Below are 25708 nucleotides of genomic sequence, written 5' to 3'. Positions count from 1 at the left end.
TGTCGTCACGAAATACTTGGAAAGCATCGTCTAGTAAACACCTGTAGGACTTGTTTTTGGTGGAGTGTGTTGCGTTTAGCAGGGCGATCGGTGATTCTGGTCGCAGGATGAGACGAGGCCAGGCTTCATGTTGACGGAGAGCTCCGATGGAGGCAGAGGCCGGGGATACGCAGTGTGTCAGCAGCGTCGGGCTGGGAGGGCTGCAGAGGCCTCAGAGATGAACCCCTGGCACAGCTTTCATCGAGGGAGCTTTGGGGGTGTAGTGGGAAATGCTCACTTGGTTAGAATCTCAACTTTGCCACCTTTTAAGCCTGCAGACTCTCGGCCAGTTATCCTCTCTGAATGTTTCCGTAAAATGTTATTTTACAAGTTTGTTGTGAGGAATATTTATATGACGGCACATTATTAGGCCCACTGTTGATACTTAGTTCACTAAAAATGGTTCTTATTCATCAGTTGGGGCCTAATATCAAGAACAAAGACTCCTTAGCCACCATTGGGATATTAGCATTTTGGCGTCTGTACCCAGTTGACTTAATGAAACTTCTATAGTCTAAACATAAATAAGTTCCTTAACCTCCAACCTTCTGACTCTTGGCCCGAAAGCTATTCAACAAGAATTGCAGCTTGATCTCTCCTAAGTCACTGTTACCCTCACTCCACTGAGTATGTGGTAAAGACTAGACACGAATATCCCTACTTTCCAATGAATGAGAATTAAATGAGTTCCTGGCATATAGTAAGTGCTTAATGATATTAGCCATTATATTTTTATTATGGGGTAGGGATATGCTTGATTTAATACCCATGGATACTTCTGTGAGGATATATGTATTTGAGGAAGCTTCTGAAAGAGAAGAGAGTAATTTGGAACAAAGGCCTCTGAAACAATTTTCAGTTTGGTAATTGAAAAAATGAACATGGATGAGAGTTAGGGCAAGGTCGGGCGTGTTCAGACTGATAAGAGTTTAAAGAATCCAGAAAAGATCCAAGCTTTCCTCGAACGAGGTTTATTGAACACAACAGGATTCTATATACAAAGTCACCCAGACCTACTGCTGCAAAACAAGATCCTTTCTTACTAATATTTTGGTAAGTCAGTCCATAGAGTGTCCGAAAGCAACTTAGCCTAAATTAATACAAAAGTGCCCCAAGCTCACTGGATGACAGGCCTAACCACTGAAACTAACAGTAAGGCGAGGAGCAGAGCGCTGCGGGAGAACCTGGGCGCCATCAGGCCATCTTGTGCACAGCCACTGTGATGCCGTCGTGTTTCTGGATCATAATGTTCCTGGAAGGCAAAGTGGAAGACCTGCAGTGAAACGTCCCACGTGGGAGGCAGTGTGACGTGAATGGTTTAGGACACAATGAAAATGCCATGTTTTCTACATATATATATAAGCAATATATGAACACAGCAAAACATGTGGGAAATACAGAAAAGTATTAACTATAAAAATGAAATGACACTGATCTCCCTAGCACTCAACCACTGTACTATTTCCCTGGCTTTATCTGCAGGTGTCCTGTCACACATTTTCTCTTTACGAGCTGTCATGGTATCGCGTAGTCTGTCTTCTGTTCGTGTCCACTGTTCTGACACTCACTCGGAAGATCGTTAGTACTTCCATTATTACAGAAGCAGTTTCTGTTCTCTGATTGGACTTCCTATTTTTACTTTGCCCTCTGAATGAAGAACCACCAAGGAGCACAGGGCAGGCCCCAGTCATTCTAAAAATCTTCCTAAATAAAAAGGGAAGGAAGGGACCTGCTGCCTTCGACTCACCCGTTATCGGACTCTAGACACACCACAGGAGTATCAGTGGGGTCTGAGGTTAGCTTAGCCGCTTGCTGGGCTAGCACAGATATCACCCCGGCGTGCTCATCCGACAGGGTCCCACGGCCTGGAAGACACAGATGATAGCATGTTGCCCGACTCTTAAAAATGAGCTTAGAGCTGTAGTAGTGCCTCATGAATTATTCATGAGAGTTCAGTTCATGGGCTCTTAGGTTACTGACATGAAATGATTTTGCTCTGCTGTACTCAGCTGGTTGCCTCTGTGAGAAAGCCACACGCCAGTTCCTCAATCAATAAAGCCATAACAGACACTCAATTTTCAAAGTCATTCCCATCACCATCTTTAAACACCATCTCAAACATATAAGGAAGCTGTAATTTCAAGTTGCTCTGAAAGTCATAAATCTATTTCACAGGAACCTTGCTGAAATCAACAAGAAGTTCGGAGGTGAGATCGACAAACAGCAGTACAGATGAGACCTGTTGAAACTTATTCCTCGTAGGAAATTGATTACCTTTACTGAGCTCCACCTCAAAGAGTATGAAAGTTTTCTTGGGAGCTCAGCTGTAAGTCCAACTTGACAGCATATGTGGACATTCTGTGAGCAATTCACCCCGTTAGAATAAGCTGGCTATTTTCCAATACCAACAGAATTGGCTTTTGTTTTGGCCTGTAGATAATAACTAAACCTTGGGTGGCAGGCACAAAAAGTAATTACTAATTTACAATATATTTGCATACATAAGGGCAATGCAAGCCCATCTGCTAAATCGGGTAACAGACATGCTACTGTAGCAGATTTGTTGGGTTGACTATTATTATACAGAACATTAACTGCACAGACAGTGCAGTCTTTGGGGCCTTGAAGGCTTGTTTAAGGAACTAATTTAGTTTTCTATTTCCTTGAATTTCCATTAGTGAGCTGGCAAGTGTCCCCACCCCCTTAGTTATTTCTTCATCTGTAATTGTTACCGTTTATTGAGCATTATGTCTGGGTTATGTGTTATGTTTTACACATACAATCTTACACTATTGTGATTGAGACTGGAGCCAGACTCAAATCCCAGCTAGACCACTTAATTCTTTAATCCTCACCCAAGGATCTGCTTTTATTGATTTTGGAGGGAGAGGAAGAGAAACATCGATGTGAGAGAGAAACACTGATTGGTTGCCTCCCATGAACGCTCCAACTGGGGATCAAACCCCCAACTTTCAGTGCACAGGGCAATGCTCCCACCCACTGAGCCACTCGGGCCAGGGCAACCACTTAATTTCTTTATCTACCTCATGTTTTGAGGATTAAATGAGTTAGCATATGTAGAATACTTAGAACGGTGCCTGGCACACAGTAAAAGCTTCATAAATGTAATTCGATAATAATTATTAAACAACCCAGTAAAGAAACAGGCTCAGAAAGGTTCTTTGTGGTCCAAGCAAACAGAAGAGCAGGCGGTTGAACCCAGGTGTGTCCAACCCTGACGCCTCATTTTTACTGCCGCCTCACTGTTAAGTGTAGACTAAAAAATAGCATCTTGCAGGAATAATGTGGGAACGAGAAGATCAGTATCCGAAGCCTCGCAGTCCAAGCAGACGGCACACATTCAATATTACCTGAAGGCTTTCCCCAACCCACTTTTTAAAATGGGTCAAATACTATTTCAGCAGAAATGGCTGCAGTGCAGGAATGTTTCTACCTTCACAAGCACCCAGTGAAAAGTTCCATCTCCTAATCTCCTTATCGGGAGATAACTGTTTACAGAAATGACTGGAAAGTGGCAGGGTAACTGCACACGGACTCCCAGTCAACCTCAATGCTGTGCAAGCCACCAAAGGGTTGCGGGAGGTACTTACAGCCCAGGTTAAGTCCTTGTGAGTCTGTGCACAGGACTCCGACAATGGATGGATTCTTCATTCTATTTCCAGGGACACGTGAGAAAAGGAACTTAAAACATTACAACACACACAGGCATTCTACCACCAGGCAGGCACTGTATCACGTGCTTTAAATGAGCGTTTCTCAAATTTATCACCCCCCTCCCCACCACGAGAGAAAAAAAACCTAAATAGGTGAGTTTCTCTCTGATGACAGAAAAGAGCGTGCCCAGGTGCTTAGGCGGGCACAGGCATTCCAGGACCTAGGACTCTGTGTCCCTCGTTAAAAACGGCGCTTTCGTGTAACGCGGTGCCTCCTGGGGGGGAGCGGGGTAGCTGAGGGCATCCGTGCGACGGAGGTGCTGCCCCGTCCACTTCCCTCGGAATCTAGTAGATACTCCTCGTTGAAAAACTGAAGGCATGTGTTTCATTTTAATCACCAAGTAACTGGTCACACACGGGAGGAGGAGGGAGGGTGTGTGTGTGTGTGTGTGTGTGTGTGTGTGTGTACACTGCAGGATTAGTCTACACGGTGGCACGTCCTTCCCCCAAATTAACCCAGTTCCTGAAACTCGCGAGGGCGGCCCCTGTCCAGACAATGCCAGCAGGGCGGGCGGTTCAGGGGTCGGGCCGCGGAGCAACGTTGGGGAGAGTGCGGGGCCCCGCGGGCGGGATTTTGATTCCGGGTCACTGGCCGCCCGCGGCCCGGAGCCAGCTCACCGCCTGACCCGCGCCCGGGGGTCGCGCGGCGTCCCCAAGCCGCCCGGCCGGCCCTCGCAGCTCGCGCACTTTGTCCCGATCAAGTGCCCGCGCCACTCACGTGTCCTCCAAGTGCTGCTCCAAGGTCGCCTCCATCCCGCTGGCTTGGCCGTCCACCCCGACCCAAGCCCCGCAGCGCGCCGCTTCCGCCTTCAGGGGGCGCCTAGATCACGTGACACGAGCGGCCTGCACGGCGTCTCCGAAGGGACAAACTTCGCGGCGGCGCCTCCGCGTTGCGTACCGGAAGCGTCCACTCCGCCCAGTTGCTGACACCCGGGCGGTGACAGGTGCTTCGGCGGCCGGCGGCGCGGCTGTCCCGCGGGGGAGAGGTCCGTAGCCTGGCCTCGGGGCGTTGATTCCTGGCCGGTCACCTTGTGTCAGGGGTGGAACCTTGGGGTTTTGGTTCGGCCGACGGCGAAACGTCGGCCAGACCTGTGTTCGTTTTATCCTAACGCGGTGGCCAGGCAGGTGGGCTCCGGGCAGCGGGTCGGGACCCCGAGGAGACACGGGACCCCGTGCAGAGCTCCACGGGCCTGGAGGGGAGACGACACGCACACGGGGCTAGAGGACGAGGTGGGACAAGGTGCAAACCCCAGCGAGGTACTGGGAAGTGCCGGGATTTTAACGAAGACACACTGGTTCTTTCTTGAGCAAGGGCTCAGGACAGGCTGGGAAAGACGGTGGCATTAGAAAAGAAGAACGGGCAGGACAACTTAAAAATAACTTTAAAAATGAATTATAAAGCAGTTGCAAAAAGAAGGAAGGAAGGCCACCCGTAGTCTGTGCAGAGATGATTGTTAATGTCTTGGACAGTGTCCTTTCAGCCCACCCTCTGCCAATGCATGCTTTTTTCTTCTTTTCAATTTTACAATTGACATGCATACCGGGCATACACTTCTGTAGCTGGGCTTTTTCACAGAATTTTGCATAAATGTATTTCCGTGTTAATAATAATTTACTTACATCCTTTGTAATCCTCACATAATATTCCATATTATAGCTGTACCTTAATTCATTTCACCAGCCCCTTAATGTGCAGTTGGGTCGCTTATAGTTTGTGCCTGCCGTTCTTCCCTAGCTGTGATGGTGAAACTTGCAGCTTCCTTAAATTCCAGTCTTGAATATTGTAATTCAGGAGTTTGGAACTTATAGAGAAATTACTATTTAAGCTTCTTATTTTTATTATTTAACTCAGGGATAACATAATATGGACCATTTAAACTTTAGAAAAAGCAATTTTAAACTACCATTAAAAGCATTAGAATAAATGTTAGGAGCCAGACTGCTTCCCGCTAGCCTCCTGCCCGAGGCAGCTCAGCGCTGCAGTACTGCCCCCTTGTGGTCCCAGGTAACGCTTTGCTGAGCTGGTGCCTCCCAGCTGGCTTTTTAACTTCCAGGGCAGCGAGGTCCAATAAAAGTATGAGTCACTTTTATGATTTTATTTTATTTTTTAAATAAATAAATCATATATATATATTTCAGGGAGGAAGGGAGAGGGACAGAGAAACATCTCATCATGGATGTTTCTCATTGATTGGATGCCTCCTGCACAGCCCCTACTGGGGATCGAGCCTGCAACCTGAGCATGTGCCTTTGACCAAAATCAAACCGCGGACCCTTCAGTCTGCAGGCCGACGCTCTATCCACTGAACCAAACCAGCCAGGGCTATTTGATGATTCTTGAGTCTCAGTTTTGAGTGCTGATAACTGTTTCTGGGATGACAGGAGTACTTACCTCATTGCATTGTAATTTAAAATATATATATTTTTATTGATTTTTAGGGAGAGAGGAAAGGAGAAGGAGAGAGAGAAACATCGATGTGAGAGTGAACCATCGATTGGCTGCCTCCTGTACACCCCCCCACACACACACCAGGAATCAAGCCCAAAACCTGGGTATGTGCCCTGCCTGGGAATGGAATCTGCAAGCTTTCAGTGCACGGGATGGCACCCAAACCCTGAGCCACACTGGCCAGGGTATCGCATTGTAATTTTTTATGTTTACTTTTCAAAGCCAGGAAGAGCATCTTCTCCCTTTCTTCATGTGAGCACTGGGGGACACGTAGGAATCCAGCCCACATTTACTGAAGAATCTTGGTGGGTCTTTTGGGCGTGGACTCTGTGTAAGGTCAAGAGCCTTTAAATACCAAACTTTAACCACCTTTATCTCCTTCTTCCTCTCCTCCTCCAAAGGACAGAGGGAGAAGCCGGTCATCTCCACGCCACGGAGAGAGGCCCTGACAGCCACAGAAGGAACCCACCCCGCCAACACTTTGATTTTGGACTTCTCGCCCCCAGAACGGTGAGGCACTACATTTCTGTTGAAGCCACTCAGGCTATGGTATGTTGCTCTGACAGCCCTGAGAAGCCAATATACACAAATAGTAATAAATCCTGCCAGTCGAAGTCACTGTCTGTGATGCCCCCAGCATTTGGCAGCCCTTATGTAAAAGAAAAACCAGTTGGGAGGGTCACCCTCCCCGAGGCAAGAGAAGAGAGCAGATAATCTTTCCAGCATGCTCCCAGCCTTGATACTTGGCTAAGATATGTTTCCTGCGTTGGCCAACCGTGGTGGCATGATCCATGTGACTGGGACTTGAGTCTGTTTTATACCCCGGAGCCTGGCCTGCAAGGTGCTCGCTGAGTGTGTGGAGAGGGAGTGGGTGGGGGAGTACACCCCCGGCCTCTCTGACCCGAGCCTCTCTACGCAGTGAGCTGGGCTGTCAGTCCACGGCAGTGAGGTTGGCACTGCCTCCGAGCGTTTACAGCCGAGCCGGTTCTGGGAGATACAAGCAAAACACATCTGAGGCGACTCGGGGTTGGCTGGAGAGACCCCAGCTCAGGAGGCTTTCTCCCTGCTGCTTCATTCGTTTTGCTACTGAGGATAAATGCGCTCAGACTCCCATGTCGAAGTCTCCATTCGCTGCCCTGTTAATGCAGCCTTGACAAATCGGAACGAAGCCCTTAGGAATAAAAAATGATCAACCCAGCATAAAAAATTGTAGACCAGAGAAAAGAAAATTTAGAGGAGCTGATAAAAGGCCTCATTCGTAATTAGGCTGTCTGCATCACACGTCAAATCAGCCTTAATGCTGAGATTTATTGGCCTCGGAATTGTGCAAATCAAATAAGTGCTTGAAACGGAGGCAGAAGAATTTCCTGTATTAGCCTGTGTGGGAGAGGCAGACCTGCGCGCTGAGGTGCTTGCTGCGTCCTTTGCCCCCTGCCGCTGCCCATCCCCTCAGCCCTGGGGGGCTCAGAGAATATGCTTGTGGGGTAACAATGCCTTCCATTGTCAGTGATCTCTGCCCTTGTCCCGGGGAGCCCTTGGACGGCCGGATATCTCTGTTCTTTCACCAGCTGTGAACACAGTGGGCGTCCCTGGTCCTCAGGACCCGCCAGATTGCCCATCCTGCCACGGAGGCCGTCACTGCTGCCCCACAGCCGGGGCCAGCGCTGCCTTTCCCACGGCTGCTTCCCTCTCTCTTGGAATCATGCTGAGCTTCAAGAGCTCGTCTACTCACAACTCTGAGTTACCCTCTTTTTATTTTATTTTATTATTTTGAAAAATGTGTTTCTATTGATTTCAGAGAGGAAGGAAGAGAGAGAAACATCAATGATGAGAATCATTGATCAGCCGCCTCCTGCACGCCCCCTACTGGGCTCATAGGTCACCAACTGAGCCACAAGTCCCCTCATCCCTTAATGCAGTGATGGTGAACCTATGACACGGGTGTCAGAGGGGACACGCGAACTCATTTTTTTTGTTGATTTTTCTTTGTTAAATGGCATTTAAGTATATAAAATAAATATCAAAAATATAAATCCTTGTTTTACTATGGTTGCAAATATGTGACACGGCACCAGCGTTAAGTTAGGGTTTTTCAAAATGCTGACACGCCGAGCTCAAAAGGTTCGCCATCACTGCCTTCATGGCTCCATTTTCCCTGCTGTGAACCAGGTGTGAGACTTCCATGAGTTGTACACAGAGCCCATGGCACCGACCCTGGGCTCTGGACAAGTGGCGGCTGTTGTTGCTGCTCCCAGGACCCCAAGAAACGACCACTCAGGCAAACTTAAACGACACTATCCTTAGGGTTCTTGGTGCACACAATGGAAGCTAGCTCTGCCGGGTGGAGTAGGAAAGGGGGTTTTAAAAAGACACTGGGGAGCTCGTGGTTACCCAGGTTGTGGGGGGTGGGTGGGGGGATCTGGAGAACTCAGTCTAAGTTTCCAGTGACAAAGCCCCTAGCCCCCAGCAGGAAAACACCCTGCCACCACCCCCCGCTGGGCCGCCCACACAGCTTGCAATGCCCACGTCGCTGCTGCAGAAGGAACCTCGTCCTGCCCCCTGCCCCCTGCCCCCTGCCCCCTGCCGGGCTGTGCCTTAGCCCGCAGCCTGGCATTTCCCCCGAATGGCAGTCCCGCTTCACAGGTAAATGCTAGCAGCGGCCTGGGCCACGTGCCAGGCTTTAGTCGCCAGGCAAGCCCAGGAGGACGTGGTGTTCTGCTTCTGTGTTTGCTTGGAAAGTGCCCTGGGCGTGGCAGAGGCCTTCCGTGGAGCATTTCCAGTGGCTCCTACGCAGGGCTTCTCGCTCCCTTTGCCCGAGGAGACGCTCTGAGGTCGGCACCCCAGCCCCTTCCCCAGCCCCAGGGCCACTGGGCGCCGGCCACTCCCTGGCAGAGGTGGGGAGTGCTTTCTGCCCTCTCTGCTGCCCGAGGGTAGATACGGCATTTGAGAGCCTCTCAGAGCCCGCTTGCCCGCCAGCTTCATGCGGTGGCCTCGCCGGCTCCGCAGGGCCATTTCTTTCTTCTCACTCCTCATTCGCACGATCCTGTGCGAGGAGCCACAGTAAAGGGGGCCGAACTCGCTCAGTCCCAGCACGTGCGTTTTAAAGGTAACGAAGCGAGAGGTCATGGAAAAAACCACGGTTTGTTTTGGATTAGAGAAGGGCCTGGCCGGGAACAACCTGTTCGTTTGGCGCTCCCACAGCCGGGCCAGCGTGGCCTTTTCAGGCTCCAGATTTTAAGGAGAGGTGGTGGGGTCCCTCCCCACGTCTTTTAGGGAGGGAGCTGCTTCTGGGAAAAGACTAGAGGGAGGGGCAGGAGAATAAAAAGAGAAACACCAAACCCTCAGGGTCAAGACCTTTCAGAATTTGAGTGTGTTGTCTGTACCCCCCATGGTGCCCAGCAGGCCTCTGGCTCTCAGAAGCGCTCACTTCCGGGCTGTTCTATTAGAGGAAACTGCCCCTCCACCCTCCTCTACGCTGCATTCCGGTGCATTCTGGCTCACACGTGTCAACAGCAGCAGGGGCAGGGGGCAGCCTCCTGATTGACTGCTATGGTGTCACCTCTGTAGGCCTGAGTGTTAATATCTGCAAACTTGGCCAGTTTCTCACTCAAGAACATTGCACTTACTCTTGTGTTTAAAGATGAAAATTTTACCAATTGTATCCATTCACACAAATCATCTCTTTAAAAAAATTTTTTTAAAAATTGATTTCAGAGAGGAAGGGAGAGAGGGAGAGAGAGAGAAACATCAATGATGAAAGAGAATTATTGATCGGCTGCCTCCTGCCCCTACTGGGGATTGAGCCTGCAGCCCAGGTATGTGCCTCACTGGGAATCCAACGGTGACCTCCTGGTTCATAGGTCATTGCTCAGCCACTGAGCCACACCGGCTGGGCCAAATCATCTCATTTTAATCTCACAGTCATCCTTTGAGGGATCCCAGTTTGTGGATGCAGTAACTGAGGTCTGGAGAGGTCAACTCTCTTGTCAAGGTCACAGAACTTGAAGGGTCCATGGCCTTGGGACTTTCAAGACCAAGGCGAGCCAGTCTCCATGACGCAGATCCCAGAGGAGCCAGCCCCTCTGCAGCTGGCCTCTCGCCCAGGTTGGCAGCACAGGCCTGTGAGTCGGTCCCATGAAGTGGCCAAGGGCTGCCTTCTCCGCTCCCCTCCCAGCAGTGGGAGGACTGGTCCTCCTGCCTGTAGACACCACTCGTACATCAGCTGCCACATTAATTCTGAACCATCAGCACCCCCTGCCGCGCCCCCCTGCACCCGGAGAAAGTCTGAGGCACAGCTATGGAGACGAATGTCTCATTGATCTTCTCAATTGCCAAAGGGGTAGGAAGAGGAATCCAGTCCCATCTGTCACAGTGAAGGGCGATCTGAAGGCAGCACAGACGACTTTAAGGAGATAACAGTTTATCACTCTCTGGACAAGCGAATATGAAATTGGGACTAACCTCCGCTGTGAGTTGATAGAAACATCAATCAGCAAAGAGAACGTCTAGGGAAACGAGCAAGTTCTCTGGCTTCTTGGCTACCCGTCCTTTCCCTGATACTTTGTTTTCTTATAGACACACATCCACACAAACAGGACAAAACCCACCTCTACCCATAAGCAAGAAACGTTTGCTGAGGACCGATGATTGCCAGGGGCTGTACTAAGTATTTTATGTTTACACTAGAGGCCCGGTGCACGACATTCGTGAACTTTGTGGGGGGTGGGGGTGGTCCCTCAGCCCGGCCTGTGCCCTCTCGCAGTCCGGGACCCCGAGGGGTCCTTAGTGCTGCCACAGAGGCAGGAGAGGCCCCGCCACTGCTGCTGTGCTCGCCAGCTGTGAGCCCGGCTTCTGGCTGAGCAGTGCTCCCCCTGTGGGAGCGCACTGACCACCAGGGGGCAGCTCCTGCATTGAGCGTCTGCCCCCTGGTGGTCAGTGCATGTCATAGCGACTGGTCGTTCCGCTGTTTGGTCAATTTGCATATTAGCCTTTTATTATATAGGACCCAGCAGCTTTCTGAGGTGTTCTTATTAGCACCATTTTACAGATGTGCAAATTGGGGCTCAGAGGCGTTGAGTGACTTGCCCAAGGCTGCTCAGCTCTGAAGGGGAAGTCAGATGCAGCCTGGCTGACCCTGAGCCTGCCTGCCCTCGACTGCACCCAGTATGTGCACATTATTGAGCCTGAAAAGCAGCCCAGGTGGCTCTGCTCTGAGATCCCTGAGCCTTGTCTCCACTCCGTCACTCCTTCCATGGTCGCTCTTAGGGAGCCCTGCTGGCCCCAAGCAGATGTGCCCTCTACAGTGTAGAGGCTGAGCCAGGCCGAGGGGCTGGACCGCCAGGAGGCCTCAGTCAGGGGTCCGGGCAGCTGAGGCGGGAGGAGGGCTGGAGGATGGGCAGCAGGCGCGGTGGGGCTCAGCACCCACGGGCTCAGGCTCACTGAGGCTCCCTTGGTTACCCCTGTGCTGGGATGGCTGCCAAGGAGAGGCGAGGGCAGCGAGTCTCAGCCAGCCAGAACGGGGGCATCTGGGCTGTCCAGCCGTGATGCAGGCTGCTGTGGCCACCGAGAGCCCGAGAGAGGTCATGTCCATGGGCCAGGAAGTTCAGGTTCGGGAAGCCTGGAGACCACCACAACGTGATTTCCAAAACCCAGGAGGAATGTGTGCACCTGAGATCCTCGGAACACCTCTCAGCGTTACATGCTGATTCTTTGCTTCAACCAGGACAGAAGCACCCTCCGGAGTCAAGAGCCCCAGGGGTTGCCCTCTGTGGTGTGGCCAGAAAGACATTCTTGATGAACCCCACGTTGGATCCGCCAGAGACAACTGCTCCGTCTCAGGCTTGTTCGCGGCTTGTCCTGTGATGGATGCTGGTAACCTTTAGAGCCTGTCGGGAGATAGTTCATGGGCCCCACGTGGCGGGATGGAGTCAGCCAGGAAATGCGATTCCCTAGCTAAGGCAGAATCAGACGAAGCGCGTGTGGAAGGAGAGGCCCGGGTTTTTTAGCCTCTCGTGGGGGAGGGGAGAGGGTGTGGGCCAGTGGGGGCATGGGAGGTGCTGGCCTTCCCTGGAGCTGCAGGGGGGCCCGTGGGAAGGGCTGAGAAGAGAAACAGCAGATGAGAGGCAGGCGGTGTTCCTAGGCTTTGTCATGTAGATCACCCCCGTGTAGCCATGGCGTTCACTAAGACCATGGCGTTCACTAAGACACCCACGAAAGAAGCAAATCAAGCAAGCAAGCATTCGTGTTGCCATTCCTGGGTCCGAAACGTGGGCCCCAAGCCTTTTCTGCCTCCCAGAAGCCCGCCCGTTGGTCATACGGTGGGTCTCAAACATGAAAAGGCTTTTGAATCCCCCATCTGGACGTGGCCTTCAACCTGACACCCACTGCCTTTGAACATTACTGTGAAAGCATGATGTTCGAACGTTTCAAAACATGGCTTTCACAAAAGGTGGAATGGACAGGCGCCGAAGGTTTAGTAACTCTTGGATGAGAGAACCGGTAAGATGGCAACGCTGGTTCAAGAGCATTTTGAGGAACTGGATATTGATAAACACTTAAAGGGAAATGTTTGAGTAAAATTTCTAGGTTAAAAGACAACACTGGTTGCCCTCATGTGTATGGGCAAATGATTTTCGACAAGACTGCCAAGATCACTGAATGAGGAAAAGACAGTGTTTTCAACAGAAGGTGCTGGGAAAATGAACGCGCACCTGCAATGGAATGAAGTTGGGCTCCCTTAGACCATATCAAAAATTAGCTCAAAGTGGATCGAAGACCTAAGGTAAGAGCTACAACTCTAAAACCCTTAGAAGAAAACAAACATCTTCGTACGTAGGCTTTGGCAATGATTTCTTACAGATGACACCAAAAACACAATAGACACATTGGGCTACATCAAAATTTAAAACTTTTATCACAGGACACAATCAACAGAGGGAAAAGACAGCCCACGGAATGGAAGAAAACCTCTGCAAATCCTGTACCTGGCAAAGGGTTCAAGTTCAGAATACATAAAGAGCTCCTACAAGTCAACCACAAAAAATGCCGAACAGCCTGATTTTAAAAAATGGGCAAAGAACTTGAATATACATTTCTCCAAAGAAGATATATAAATGGCCAGTAAGCGTATGAAAAGATGCTCAACCTCACTAGTCTTAGAGAAATGCAAATGAAAACCACAGTGAGCTGCCACTTTCACCCCTGTTATGATCAATACGGTAAAACATAATGAGTGTTAGAGAGGATATGGAGAAATTGGAACTCTTGTGCACTATTGTGGGGATGTGAAACGGTTAGGCCGCTGTGGAAGACAGTATGGTGACTCCTCAAAAAATGAAACAGAATGATATAACCCAGCAATTCCACCGGTGGGCATGCCTCCAAAAGAACGGAAATCAGTGTCTGAAGGGAGAGTTGTGCACCTATAGGTATGGCGACATTGTTCACAATAGCCAGAAGGTGGAGCAACTCAAGTGTCCATCGACAGATGAATGGATCAGCCAGATGTGGTCCATCAGAATATTATTCAGCCTCAAAAAGGAGAGAAATTCGGATACATGCCACACCATGGATGAGCTGTAAGGACATTATGCTCAGTGAAATGAACCAGCCACAAAGACACATGCGGTACCTAGAGTGGTCGGGCTCTCGGAGACGGGAAGTGGAATGGCGGTGGCCAGGGCGGGGGACTGGAGGGAACAGGGGTTCGTGGTCGTGAGGATTGTCTGGCGGAGGGGAAAAGAGTTCTGAAGATGGATGTGGTGACGGTTGCACAACAACGTGAACGTGCTTCACGCCACTGAACTGGACACTTAGAAATGGTTGAGGTAGTAAAATGTTATGTATTTTACCACAATTAAAAAATAAAACAAAAGTGGTTAATGTCCTACAGGGCAATTAGCGAACCAGCCTTTGGTGTTATCTTGTCTGTTGGATTTTAGTTGTTATGTCTTCGCTGGACTTGATCTCCATGTCACTCGGTAACTTCGCGGAGCCTGAGCCCTGAATGAAGGGTAAGCAGCCAAGGCACCGAGAAGCTCCCCTGGGTGCCGAGTGGTCCCTGGGTGGGCTTGGGAACAATGGCCGGCTGACGTCAAAGCCCCCGCTGGCCTGATTTCCTTGATCGGGCTGGTTAGTGTTCTTTCTTAACATCACAGTCATTAGGTCCCTGTTTTTCCAATTGTTCCCTTCTGGGCAGGAGCTGTCTCGCTGGTCTTTGCCGCCTCTCTTTGTCTGTTTGTTGAATGGAACGGACAGGAAGGGCGAGGCGGTAGGGCCAGTGAGGAGCAGCGGGCCAGGCTACCCATGGCGCCTGTGGCCACGACCAGTCCTGGGATGTCCCGAGTTCTCACCCGTCAGACGGGGACCTTGCCCCCGGGTCCTGGGCTCTGTGCTGGGCACTGGGGGTGCTGTCTAATCGGGTTTCCCTCCGGCTCCAAACGCTTGGCTTCCGGTTTGGTCTAAGCAGCCACAGGAGGGAGGAGTTACTCAGACTCAGTGGTGCAGACACCTGGCGAAGAAATGCAAGCGCCTCCTCCAGGCCCGTCACAGACAGAGTGCTGTCCCCCTGGCTGTTCCTGGAAGAGCCGCTCTCGGTGCCATGTGACCTCTGTGGCCCGCTCGGGGCTGAGGACGGACTGTTTGTAGCTTTACTAGAGAGGGAACAGCTGTTGTCCGCTGGGGGCGGGAGCATCTCCTCCCGGGACGGGACCGGGTGGGAGGGGGCGGTCCGCCAGCCCCGGAGGGAAAGCTCGCAGACGCCAAGTCTGCCCTGGAGAAAGGAGCAGTTACGTCTTACCACGCATTCACGCATTCACGAGGCTCTCGCTGCTGCTTTCAATTAACTTATTGACCGCTCTGCTCCTCCTCCTCTCATGTTCCTGAGGATGAGGCTCCGGGTGACCCAGCGGGAAGGTGGCAGATGCTCCCGCCGGGGCCCTGGCTGGGATTAGCTCAGCTTGCTGGAGCCAGAGTTACACGGCAGGACGGAGCCAGGGGGCCCTTTTGCAGGCCTGCATGTTGCCCCTATTTTCCCCACGGGGTGCACTGTCCCCCGAAGCCTTTGGAGCCATCCATGCTCAGGCCCATCCCTGCGTCCCTCTGTGTCCCTGGACTGTGGGTCACCACCTTGCAGGCGAACCCACCTCCCCGCCCCCTCCCACGTCAGTCCGGCCACCGGTGGGGCCGCATCTCGCTGACTGGAGTCCCAGAGGTGCCGGGTGTCCCCACTCCCTGCGCCTGGGCGGGAGGCGCTTCTGGGCACTTTGGCAGCGAGTGTGGGCGCCTCCCAGCTGTGCCATCTCATGTCCCCTCTACAGCCTCAGTTTCAGCAGAAGAAACCGAAAACCTCTTCCTCGCACTGCAGCCATCTGCTGCTGGCTGCTAAGCAGCCTTGCCCCGAAAATGCTCCCGCCACCACGCAAGTAAAGGCCTGGCTTCTGTCTGTGCGTGTCCTGGCGATTGAGGGGAGATGCCTGGGGAAGGGAAGTACCTTGTCCAAGGGCACCAGCCAGAGGAGAGAAGGAGGGTCCAGCTGGGCATAGGCCTAAATGATCCCCAGACTCAAGTTCTTTTCTCATTTTTCCTTTTCCACCCTCTTTCTAATTATTTAAAAGTAACATTTATTGTGTTTCCTATGACAAAAAGAATGCATGCCAGAGAGAAAGCTTTGAAAACGCACAAACGTACGAAGACAAATGAACCACCAAAACAGACACCTCCCAGCCCACGGCCATTGGCAAGTCCCCCTCGCCAGGATGAAGCGGGGCGTTTAGTTCGCTTCTTTCCAGCCTTTTCTCTCTGGGTGAGTGTGCGCACACGTGTGGAATGGAGACAGGGAGTCACGTTGTCCGCTCTCTCTTGTTCCCAGCTTTCCCCCCTTGGCAGTCAGTGTCAGCATCCCCCACATCCTTACGCGAGCTTCAGTCCCAGGCGCCTGAACTCTCCCATCCAAGCGCGTTCTGTTCTGCACAAACTCGGTTTCTTTTGTGTCCGTCACGTGCCGCCTTCCTGGGGACCCGACGTCCTTTCCAGCCCGTGGAGCTGGTTCGTACCCACGGGACCTGCTTTGTACGTGGCACAGACCCCCTTTGTCTGTGGATGTGCCAGAGTCTATTCCGGGCGGGCCTGTCGGCTCAGTCAAAGCTCATCCCCGAGAGAGGGGGTCGGGAAGGAGGGAGAGGCTGCTCATCCAGGATAGGGAGCCCTTCCCAGGAGGGTGCTCCCCACGGCAGAGCGGCCTTTGGGGAACGATCTCCAAAGTGATGTTTCATGGGAACCAGTGACCTTGCGACCTCCAGGCCTCAGGTGCTCGGCCTGCGTATGGGGCACAGCCTCTGCCCAGGATGCCGGCGGGGGGGCCTCCCTGGAAAGGAACGGCACCCCAGGTGGCAGGGTCCCCAGAGTTTAAAAACCTTTAAAAGGTTAATTCCGTGAACAGCAGGGACGGAGAAGCATGGCGGGTTGTAACCCTGTTCCCATCGCCGGGAGGACTCTGGGTGACCCGGCCGCCTGGCCCGAGGCCGGAGTCACTGCTAGAGTCCACCTCTGTGGTGGAGGCAGAAACAGCCCGGGCCTCCCGGGAGGTGGAACTCCCGGACCCGAGCCTGCGGGGTGGTGGTCTCCTTGACGTTTCCTGTGTCAGCGGATGGTTTCCGATGGTTAGAACACGCGTGGCCCGAGGGCCACCCCTCCCACCTGGGCTGTGACCGACACCGGGCAGCCGTGGCGCCTTTTCCACGGAGCCCAGAGACGGCTTTTCAGACGCAACACAGGTCTCTGGGCAGCCCGGCCGATCGGTCCGCAGTGGCGGGGGAAGGGCAGCCCTCGCCTTCCCGGTTGGTTCATCGTCACCGGCAGGGACGGGACGCCACGTGCCCAGCGCCTTGAACAGGTGCTGGGACGGTGGGGCGGGTGGAGGAAGGTGGGCTAAGAGCCACGGGGTCTCTTTCTGGCCCCACCAGTTTTTGGTTTAAGACTAGACGTGTCTCTCTCACATTGTCACAGGCAGCCCCACTCCTGCCAGTTCCTAACCCGGCCTGGTCTTCCCACCTCCGGCAGGACAGCTGCGAGGGGGCCTGGGGCGCCCTTCGCTGTGCCGCACAGCCGGCCCGTGCCCTCGGCCATGTGTCCCCTGGCCCCCTGCTTCCCAGGGGCCTCCTGCCTTACAGCATCCAGCTGCCACTCCAAACCTGCTGACCTCGTTCCCCAAGAAAAGACCCGTTTAGTCATTAAACCTGCTGGGGGGGGGGGCGGGGGATTGGGGGGGGATTGGGGGGGGGATTGGGGGGGAGAAGGAAGTAGTAAGTGTCCCGATGCTGGAGACCAACCAACACCGGTGCGTTAGCTCACTGAGTTAGCCAATCTGCCACCAAGAGAATTATTTGTTTTTAATTTAATTGCTTTTATTTATTTTAATGAAATATTTCAAATGCATGAAAGTGCACGGATTAAAGAATACCACTAAAGCCACCACCGCATACTCTGCAGCCTCAGAAATGGAAGGATTGCCTTTTAATGAGAAGAGGAGAGCGGTGCGGCCGCTGCTGGGGCCAGGGCCCCGGGGCCCGTGGGAGGCAGCGGCGGATTCAGCGGGAAGCGGGCTGCAGAGCTGTCCTCAGCTGTCGGTATTCCCACTGCGGCTTCCGATGACCTCCAGTCAGCACCTGGGAATACGCCCCTTCCTGTGGGTGCGCCCGGCTCCGGGCCTGACTGCAGAGTGGCTCCCGCAGCTCCTTCCCTCTGTCAACGCCCCGGTGTCAGCCACCCTGAAGTTTCCTTCCCAAGTGTTTCCGAGGGTTCCTGCGCGAGGGATTGTGGAGCTCAGCGGCTCAGGGACCGGCCAACACCGTCTGCTTCCTCTGGCTGCTCACAGACCACGATCCCGGGTAAATCTTGGGGTCTGTCACAGCAGGGCCCCGAGGGCGTGGGGGGGCAGGCCTCCTGCTTGCACAGCTTTTCCGGGTGGACGGGCTGTGTTTCCCGAGATGCGCGGGCTGGGGTGTTCGTCAGTGGGTGAGCTCACCCAGGGACCTGCCCCCAGCGACCTGGGCTTGGCTCCGCGGCCTGGCAGGCTGGGGCCTTGGTCCCGTTTGCCAGTTCGCCAGCTGCCCTGGGAGAAGCCAGGTCACAGTAACTATGGAGCCACATCACAGTATCTTCCTTTCTGCTGGTGACCCCTCCGTCTTCAGGCCAGCCGCCCTCGGAGGGTCAGAGAGGTTGAGTAACTTGGCCAAGGCCACACAGCAAGGAGCAGCAGAGCAGGGTCTCTGGCACTGCTGCACTCTCCACGGCCGCTCCGTGCCCCTGAGGCCCGCCCTCCTCTTTGCCCTGCTGTGTCCAGGAGGGGCTCAGCCGGGATTCATTAGACTCCAGGAGGCGAGCCCTCTGGTCTGGGAGCTCCCTGCCCCGCCCGTTATGGCCTCGGCTACTTCAGAGACATCGCTGGGCTCCCATGGAGGGGACATCCCATGGAGGGGGCGGCTTCGACATTCACGGGGGAACCAGCAAGTTAATGAACCAGAGGGATTTCTGGTGCCTGGGAATCCTCTTCTGGGAAGAGGAATCCATCCCAGACAGGAAGGTCCAGAAATGTATTGGAAATATGCAGCCAAGGGCACGCACTCACCCTGTGCTTCTTTATGACGCGATCCCATGACCAGACAGGTGGAGGCTCCGTGTGCGTCCCTGGAGGGGAGGCCTAGTCACACCGCCTCCCTACCTGAGCAGGTGAGCCCGGGGGACTGGCTCTCCTTCCGGAACCAGCCAAAGCACAAGCCCTGAGAAGGTGACCTCCCGTGGACGCCAACCTGTGACAGCGGAGGCGGGCTTCTCCGTGGGACAGGTGCGCGCCCTCTGCTGGCGAGACAGATGTGGCTCCCTTGGCTGGTGAGACAGGTGTGGCTCCCTTGGCTGGTGAGACAGGTGTGGCTCCCTTGGCTGGTGAGACAGGTGCAGCGCCCTCGGCTGGGCCTCACTGGCCCCTGAGGTCCCCTTCCTGCAGGACAGTCCCAGGGGCATGGCGCCAGAAGCCTGTTAGTTTGAAGAGGAGGGAGATGAAGTCCCAAGACGTTGAGTGACATCTTGGCTTGGGTGTCTCAGGAAGCAGAGCCCGAGGCAAAGCCTTGGTCGCTGGTGGTTTCCTTGGGAGGCGATTCCAGCAAACAGGAGGGGGGAGCGCGGAGAAGGGGCGGAATGCCACTAAGGAGCGGGTCTCTCCGGCCTCCTGGTTGCAGCATTCATGCACTGGCTCCCTTCTCCCAGGTTGAGGGGTCCCCAAGGTGGGCCCTGGGGGTGGTGGAGGGCAGGTGGCATAGGCAATTGTCCTGTCAATCTTCCAGCCAGGAAGATGCGAAGAGGCAGTGGTGGTGAAGGCGGAAGGGGGTGAATCTGAGTTCCAGGCAAGGAGGGTGTCCAAGTGACAGGATTCAATGACGCATGAAAGCAGGCGATTCAGGAATCGAGGAAGCTCCCGGGTTCGCCTACTGAGTGCCACTGACGCATGCGCCGTGGCCGCCTGAGAAACTTGAGCCTCTTCCCTGATACAGTTGGAGTCGGTTTCACCCAGTGCCCTTGCAGGTGGGTGCGGGTGACACGCAGACCGATGGGTGCGGTGTGACACGCCGGGTCTGCAACCAGACAGCCCGCGTGTGCCTTCCGCGGCGATGAAGCAACACGGAGAAAGGGGCTCCACGTGGGGCCTGGACGGCAGCCTCAGATCCGGCCGGGGGAGCCATCTCCTCGTTGGGCAATTCCGTGGTGAGGCTCCGGGCACTGTGGTGGGACCCTTAGCTCCCTCAGCTCCATCCCGTTTCTCAAGACTCCACACAATTCAATGAGCTGCGTCATAGTCTTTGTTCGTCCCTTTCCTGCCTGGGCCGGCCAGGCTGGATTCGGCTGTTTTGCAACTGAGAACCCTGGGCAGCAGGAGTGGGTGTAAGGGGGAGGGTGAGAAACGGGCAGAGAAAGGGGCATGTGCATGCAGGAGTCAGCGGGATCAGCCTGTGGCCTGCGGGGGGGCTGCTGGCTGTGTGGGCCGGGAGCCTGGGGTGCCTGCGTGGGGACAGATCTGGGGTCACCAGCATGTAGGTGGCCTGGAGTTCATTTGGGTGCGTGTGGTGGGAGAGGAGATGCTTGAATGTGTAACCCTGGGGAACGGCCTTGTTTAAGGGTTGGAGAGGGGCGGGGGGTGGGGGGGCGTGCCTGGAGGAGACCGAGGAGGGGGAGGACCTGGAGCAATGATGGCGTGGAGTCAAGGGGAAGAATGGAGAGGAAGAGCCGTGTCTGTCAGCAACGGCAGGGCGCAACAGGCGAGGATGGAAAGTGACGCTTGCTGGTTGGCATTTAGAAGGTCAAGGGCGATGCAGAGAAAGCGGTTTCACTGCTGTGGCGGGGACAGCGGGAGCTGGAGTGGGTGAGGAGGGCGTGAAGAGGATTGCGGTCTATCTTTCTAGAAGCTGACTGCGTGGGGAAGGAGAGGAATGAGGCGCAAGATGAAGGAGAGAAGCAGGAGCCGGCCACGGCCTGTGAGCAGAGCTGGGCAGGTCAGAGTCTGCCCCGTGCCCACAAGAGTGGCCCCTGTGCACCACGCACACACATGCACACACATGCACACACTAGCACACATATGCAGACAGTCCTGGGAAATGGTGACATTGGCGTAAACTAAGCAGAGAGGTAGGGGGCAGGCCCTTTGCCCAGCACATCTCACTGGCTTTCTCCTCCCTCCAGGGACGCAAATGCGTGGTTATCACCTGTCACCAGGCCTTTGCAAGTGGCTCCTCAGACCCTCACCCCATCTAAGGTGTCACCCACTGTCATGCCCTGTCGTTTCCCCTGACTTCATTTTTCACAGCGCTCAGCTCATCCAGCCATTTTATTACGAATCCATTTGCTTATCAATTACCAAAGTTACATGGACACAGGGACCCCGTTTTGTTCACGCTCTATTTCCAGGGCCAAGAATGGGGCCCCCGATAGAGCAGTCATAATAAATAGTGAGTAAATGAGTAAATGGACGGATACTCGCGCAGCCTCACGACGCCAGTGCTACGGTGACACCCAGAGGCCCCGGTGCGATGCCTGTGTCTGCCCGCATCCGAGCGATTTGGGAGACTTAGAGCCACTGTCATTTTTATTGGTTTTGATGGTGATTTGCTGTCATTAGGGATTCAGGTCTCATCTTCGAGTCTGAGATCCTCTGAGTAGCTCGGTGGTGGGGAAGGGAGGAGAGGCACAGGCCGCGGCAGGCAGCCTGAGTCTGACCGTATAAATCCGGGAGGAGGGGGCGGGGGCGAGCGCCTGGCCTGAGGCTGAGCAGCAGGAAGCCCGAGGCAGCGGAGTGGCCCGCGTTTTGCTTCACTCCAAGCGACCATGAGGGCTGCCACGCGGCTCTGGGTCATGCTGCTCCTGGTGACGGCGTCCGACTGTGCGGTGATCACCGGGGTAAGTCGGCTGGCGTTGCCCTGGGGTTCAGGAGGGGTCAGGGTCTGCTTGGGGGCGAGCCAGGGACCGTGGGGCGGGTGGCGGCGTGGGAGGGGAGCAGACCCAAGGGAAGGGGCCAGCCGTCCCACAGCCGCTCCCGGGCGGTTCCCAATGCCTTTCCTCGGGAGCAGGAAACATGTTACGTTAGGAACTTGGTGAAATGAGGGCTCCTATTTGGGCAATACCTTTATAGAAAGGATTGGCACCTTCTAATTCACCGTCCGTGTCCATTTGGGTTTTCATGTTCGGTCTGGTCCACGGGTCAAGTTTAATGAACACAGCTGTTGGCGTCATTAAAGGCAGTCACCGTCACAGCATCCACCGGGCTCCGTTCCCCTCTGCGTTCGCCCCTCCCAGCGGAGGCTGTCCTGAAACCCTCCCTCCCTGACTGTTTCTGTTTTCACTCTGTGCCCAGTCTGATGGGAGCAGGGGGCCCCCTCCATCGGCTGAGTCGCCCGAAAGCCAGCCTGGGGAACCGGAGAAATGGGTCGTGGCAGAGGCTAGGGGTGGGTGGGGGTGGGCACGGGCTCTCGGAAGTGTGGCGTCACCCTCGCGGGGGCACCGGCTATGCTCGGTGGTGGGGCCACACTCGTTGCCGCAGGAAGTCCTAGTTGACCCCAGAGCTTTCCAGAGAGAAGCCAGCAGGGAAAAGGGGGTGGAAATTCACTTTTATTTCCACCTCCTCCAACTTCCCCCTGGACGATGAGAAGGTAGAGAAATGCCAAGCGACACCTGGCATCAGTTGGTTTCATGCTCACAGAGAGGGAGCGCCTGGCTTCTCCTTTTGGAGGCCAGAGCCTGAGTTTCACAGGACAAACAGGAAAGGCGGCCACTGCTTTGAGCCCAGAGCACAGATGTGACTGTCTGGGCAGAATTGCACCCAGTGGGTGTGAGCCCTGGAGGCTGCCCTCCTACTGTGCTGCGTCCATCAGGGAGGGCGAGTCACAGGGAGCAGCGCGGTCACCCCACCCAGAGGTGGCGGCCGTAGGGTGACCCCAGGCCCAGGCCTCCCTGTGAGCGCTGACATCTGGTGGCAGGAGGTAGGTCTGAGACAGCGGGGAGCTGTCCTCCAAGTTGACCCTTTGAAGAGCAAGGGGAGGGAGGGACCTTGGGGAGAGGAAACGAGTGACGGACAGACATGCACGCGTGGGTAGGACAGGGAGGTGAGGGCAAGTCAGGCCTCCGGCCTCCACCTCCCGGCCTCCACCTCCCTCCGCCTCCACCTCCCGGCCTCCACCTCCCTCCGCCTCCACCTCCCGGCCTCTACCTCCCTCCGCCTCCACCTCCCGGCCTCTACCTCCCTCCGCCTCCACCTCCCGGCCTCCACCTCCCGGCCTCCACCTCCCTCCGCCTCCACCTCCCGGCCTCCCTGCACTCTCCACCTCCTTCTGTTCTCCGCTCTCCGCTCTCCGCTCCCAGGAAGGGTCACGTCCTGCCACCCACTCCTCTGCACCCAGACTGCCACCGCCCCCAGCTCAGGCCTCCTGGTCCTTCCCCCAGAGTGGAGTGGGGGCACTGCTCTCAGCATCCCCCAAGGGTTTTGGGGTGTGCTTTTCGCTTCTGGTTTCTTTGGGTGGCACTAACGAGCCCTCATGGCCCCTTTGCCCCCCCTGCAGGCCTGTGAGCGGGACGCCCAGTGTGGGCCGGGCACCTGCTGCGCCGTCAGCCTGTGGCTCCGAGGCCTGCGGATGTGCACCCCGCTGGGGCGGGAGGGAGAGGCATGCCACCCCGGCAGCCACAAGGTACTGTGCCCACTTGCTCAGGGCCCAGGGTCCGCGAGGCAGGGCCGGGGCTGGAGCCACTCTCCCTACTAAGTGCTTTGTATGAGTTTAAGCCTCTTTCCACCGTGTTAGGCTGTTATGAACCCATTTTACAGATAATAAAGTTGAGGCACAGAGAGGCACAATAACTCGCCAATTGTCACAAAGCTGGTGAGGGGCAGGCCTGGGATTCGAGCCAGGCAGTGTGACCCTCATTGCTCCTCTCCAACCCCCTGAGGACCTCGGGGCTCAGCTCTGCTCTGGGGTGACCACAGGGCGGAGCGGTGTCAGTCCTGTCCAGCTGCATCCCCAGGGCCCACCACTGTGGCAGGTGGTGGATGAATTATAAGTGACATTCCTTCAAGGTGTGTGTGTGTGTGTGTGTGAGTGCGTGTGTGTGTGTGTGCACCTGGGTGGGCCAGCGAGGGGGCCAGTGCTGGCGGCTTGTGGGGTTTCAGGGTTGGGGGTGGACAGCCTTGTGCTGTGGCTGATCCATGGTCTTGGGAACCAGATTCCCTGGGTCCATCCTGGCCCCTCCACGGATGAGCTGTGTGATGGTGGCCCGTGGCGTAGCCACTCTGGGCCCCGCTTCCTGCTCTCCGGGCTGTGACTGTGCTGGGGCGGGGGGTGGCCGGGATGCAGGCCGGGGCCAGGCCCAGCAGAGGCCCTGCCAGGAGGCCCGTGTCCCTGGGTGACAGTGTCATCCGTCCTCTCCTGTCCCCCCAGGTCCCCTTCTTCGGGAGACGCCAGCACCACGCCTGTCCCTGCCAGCCCGCCCTGCTGTGCTCCCGGCGCGCCCCCGGCAGGCACCGCTGCTCCGCGGACTTGAAGGACTTGCACTTCTAGGAGCTCGTCTCGTCTCCGGACACCACCCGGCTCCTGGTCTCTTATGAACTTTTATTTTCTTTCTGCCACGTGTCCCTCCTTCTAGTCCCCCCACCCCCCCACCCCCCGCTGCCTGTCGACACGCCCGACACGCCTGCCTGCCTCCTCCGTCAGCACACACGGGCGCAGGCCGACACACTGCTGGGCCACCCACCGGGGGCCTGAGGGTGTCCCGCTGGGCCGTGGTCCCGGAGGCAGCCTGGCCGGTTCTCCGTCAGTCACAGGGGCTGTCAGTCTCAGGAAGGGTGTCCTTTCCTTGTCCCGGCCTCGCCCTCTGCTCCTCAGTGACGTGGCCTCCGGGGCCCTGCTCTCTCCTCCCTGCTTGCGCCCTCTGCCTGGTCCGGATGTCCGAGCACAGACCCTGGGAGTCATGGGTCCGGGCCTGACTCTTGTCTAAAACAGCAGCCCCACTTAGCACCCCACATCTGGACCCAGGCCAGGCTCCCTGGGGTCAGGGCAGTGGTACCAGCGGCCGGGCACCCTGGTGGGCCGGTTGCAGAATAAAAGCGTGGATAAGGGCGGTGGCCATGGTACCTGCGATGCCTGTGTGGGACTTGGGAGTGGGACCGGGCTGTGTCCAGGTGGGACGGATGCCCTGCGCCCCCGGAGCCAGGGCGGTTTCGTGGAGAAAGCGGATTCAGGTCTTTGAATGAGGAACGAGAGGCAGCTCGGTGGTCGCGGCTGTCTTAGAGCCGCAGAGGAGGCAGGGGTGCCCATGGGCGCTTTGACACCCTGCCCGTGGCTGCCCCGCTCCATCCCTGCCTGGGAGCTGCCAGAATGCAGACCCGCCACTGGGCCGAACCATCTGTAATCTAACTGGACCAATTCCCGCTTTTCATGTCAGACCTTTGAGGAATGTATCATTGGTCTCTGCCCCAGTTCCCCTGCTTTTTCCTGAAGAACAAAGAGGGGGGGGGCTGGGAGGCTAAGACAAGCTTATTGTGTGAATTCTTCATATTCAGGAAAATATTCTTCATACATGTAGATGTAAAAAGATTCTACTCATACTAGTAAGTTGAATCCTATATAATAAAAGGCTAATATGCAAATTAGTCGAATCCTTGGACGTTTGACCAACCGGGAGTTCCACCCCTTGCTATGATGTGCGCTGACCACCAGGGGGTGGTGTGGAATGAAAGAAGGCCCCAGCTGGCAGCCAGAAGGCCCCGGCCGGCTCTGATCGCCCGCCAGGCCTAGGGACCCTACCCATGCATGAATTTCGTGTACCGGGCCTCTAGTGTATCCATAACAAGAATGTATCTTAGAAGAAGTAGATTAGGATTGGGTGATGTGGACACCCCTCCAGATCTCCAGATGCAGACCTTTCAGGGGCAGCCCCCCCCCTCCACATTCACCCCATC

The 25708-nt window shown here is 55.2% G+C and overlaps 2 protein-coding genes across 5 annotated transcripts; one reads left to right on the top strand and one right to left on the bottom strand.

Moving 5' to 3' along the window:
• Positions 1-994: 994 nt before the first annotated feature.
• LAMTOR5 (late endosomal/lysosomal adaptor, MAPK and MTOR activator 5) lies at positions 995-4645 on the bottom strand. The gene is made up of 4 exons (XM_059675283.1): positions 4492-4645; positions 3651-3712; positions 1787-1904; positions 995-1291 (listed from the first exon to the last, which is right to left on the bottom strand). Exons 1-4 carry the CDS (start codon positions 4524-4526, stop codon positions 1234-1236), a joined length of 273 nt encoding a protein of 90 aa, XP_059531266.1. The 5' UTR covers positions 4527-4645; the 3' UTR covers positions 995-1233.
• Positions 4646-18868: 14223 nt separating this feature from the next.
• PROK1 (prokineticin 1) lies at positions 18869-25390 on the top strand. Of its 4 annotated transcripts, XM_059675280.1 has the most exons (4): positions 19631-19977; positions 20673-20762; positions 23319-23444; positions 24189-25390. In XM_059675280.1, the coding sequence occupies exons 2-4, from the start codon at positions 20700-20702 to the stop codon at positions 24306-24308; spliced, it is 309 nt and encodes a 102-aa protein (XP_059531263.1). In that variant the 5' UTR covers positions 19631-19977; positions 20673-20699; the 3' UTR covers positions 24309-25390. The 4 variants fall into 4 exon arrangements, with proteins under 4 accessions (XP_059531261.1, XP_059531263.1, XP_059531264.1 ...); XM_059675278.1 differs by lacking the exons at positions 19631-19977; positions 20673-20762 and adding an exon at positions 18869-18948; XM_059675281.1 differs by lacking the exon at positions 19631-19977 and having other exon boundaries at positions 20589-20762.
• Positions 25391-25708: the final 318 nt, after the last annotated feature.

The sequence above is a fragment of the Myotis daubentonii genome, chromosome 18, assembly GCF_963259705.1.
Source record: "Myotis daubentonii chromosome 18, mMyoDau2.1, whole genome shotgun sequence".
NCBI lineage: Eukaryota > Metazoa > Chordata > Mammalia > Chiroptera > Vespertilionidae > Myotis > Myotis daubentonii.
This window is presented reverse-complemented; position numbering and strand designations above follow the sequence as displayed.

Bases quoted from the DNA above. Each gene is read 5' to 3' on its own strand.
- LAMTOR5 (XM_059675283.1), bottom strand. From the start codon at position 4,526: ATGGAGGCGACCTTGGAGCAGCACTTGGAGGACAC. The intron at 1,905-3,650 runs GTAAGTACCTCC...TGTGTCTTCCAG, and splicing joins ACAAGGACTTAACCTGGGCT to GCCGTGGGACCCTGTCGGAT. The intron at 1,292-1,786 runs GTGAGTCGAAGG...TTTGCCTTCCAG, and splicing joins TGTCTAGAGTCCGATAACGG to GAACATTATGATCCAGAAAC.
- PROK1 (XM_059675278.1), top strand. From the start codon at position 18,874: ATGACCAGACAGGTGGAGGCTCCGTGTGCGTCCCTGGAGGGGAGGCCT. The intron at 18,949-23,318 runs GTGAGCCCGGGG...CCCCCCCTGCAG, and splicing joins CCGCCTCCCTACCTGAGCAG to GCCTGTGAGCGGGACGCCCA. The intron at 23,445-24,188 runs GTACTGTGCCCA...CTGTCCCCCCAG, and splicing joins GCCACCCCGGCAGCCACAAG to GTCCCCTTCTTCGGGAGACG.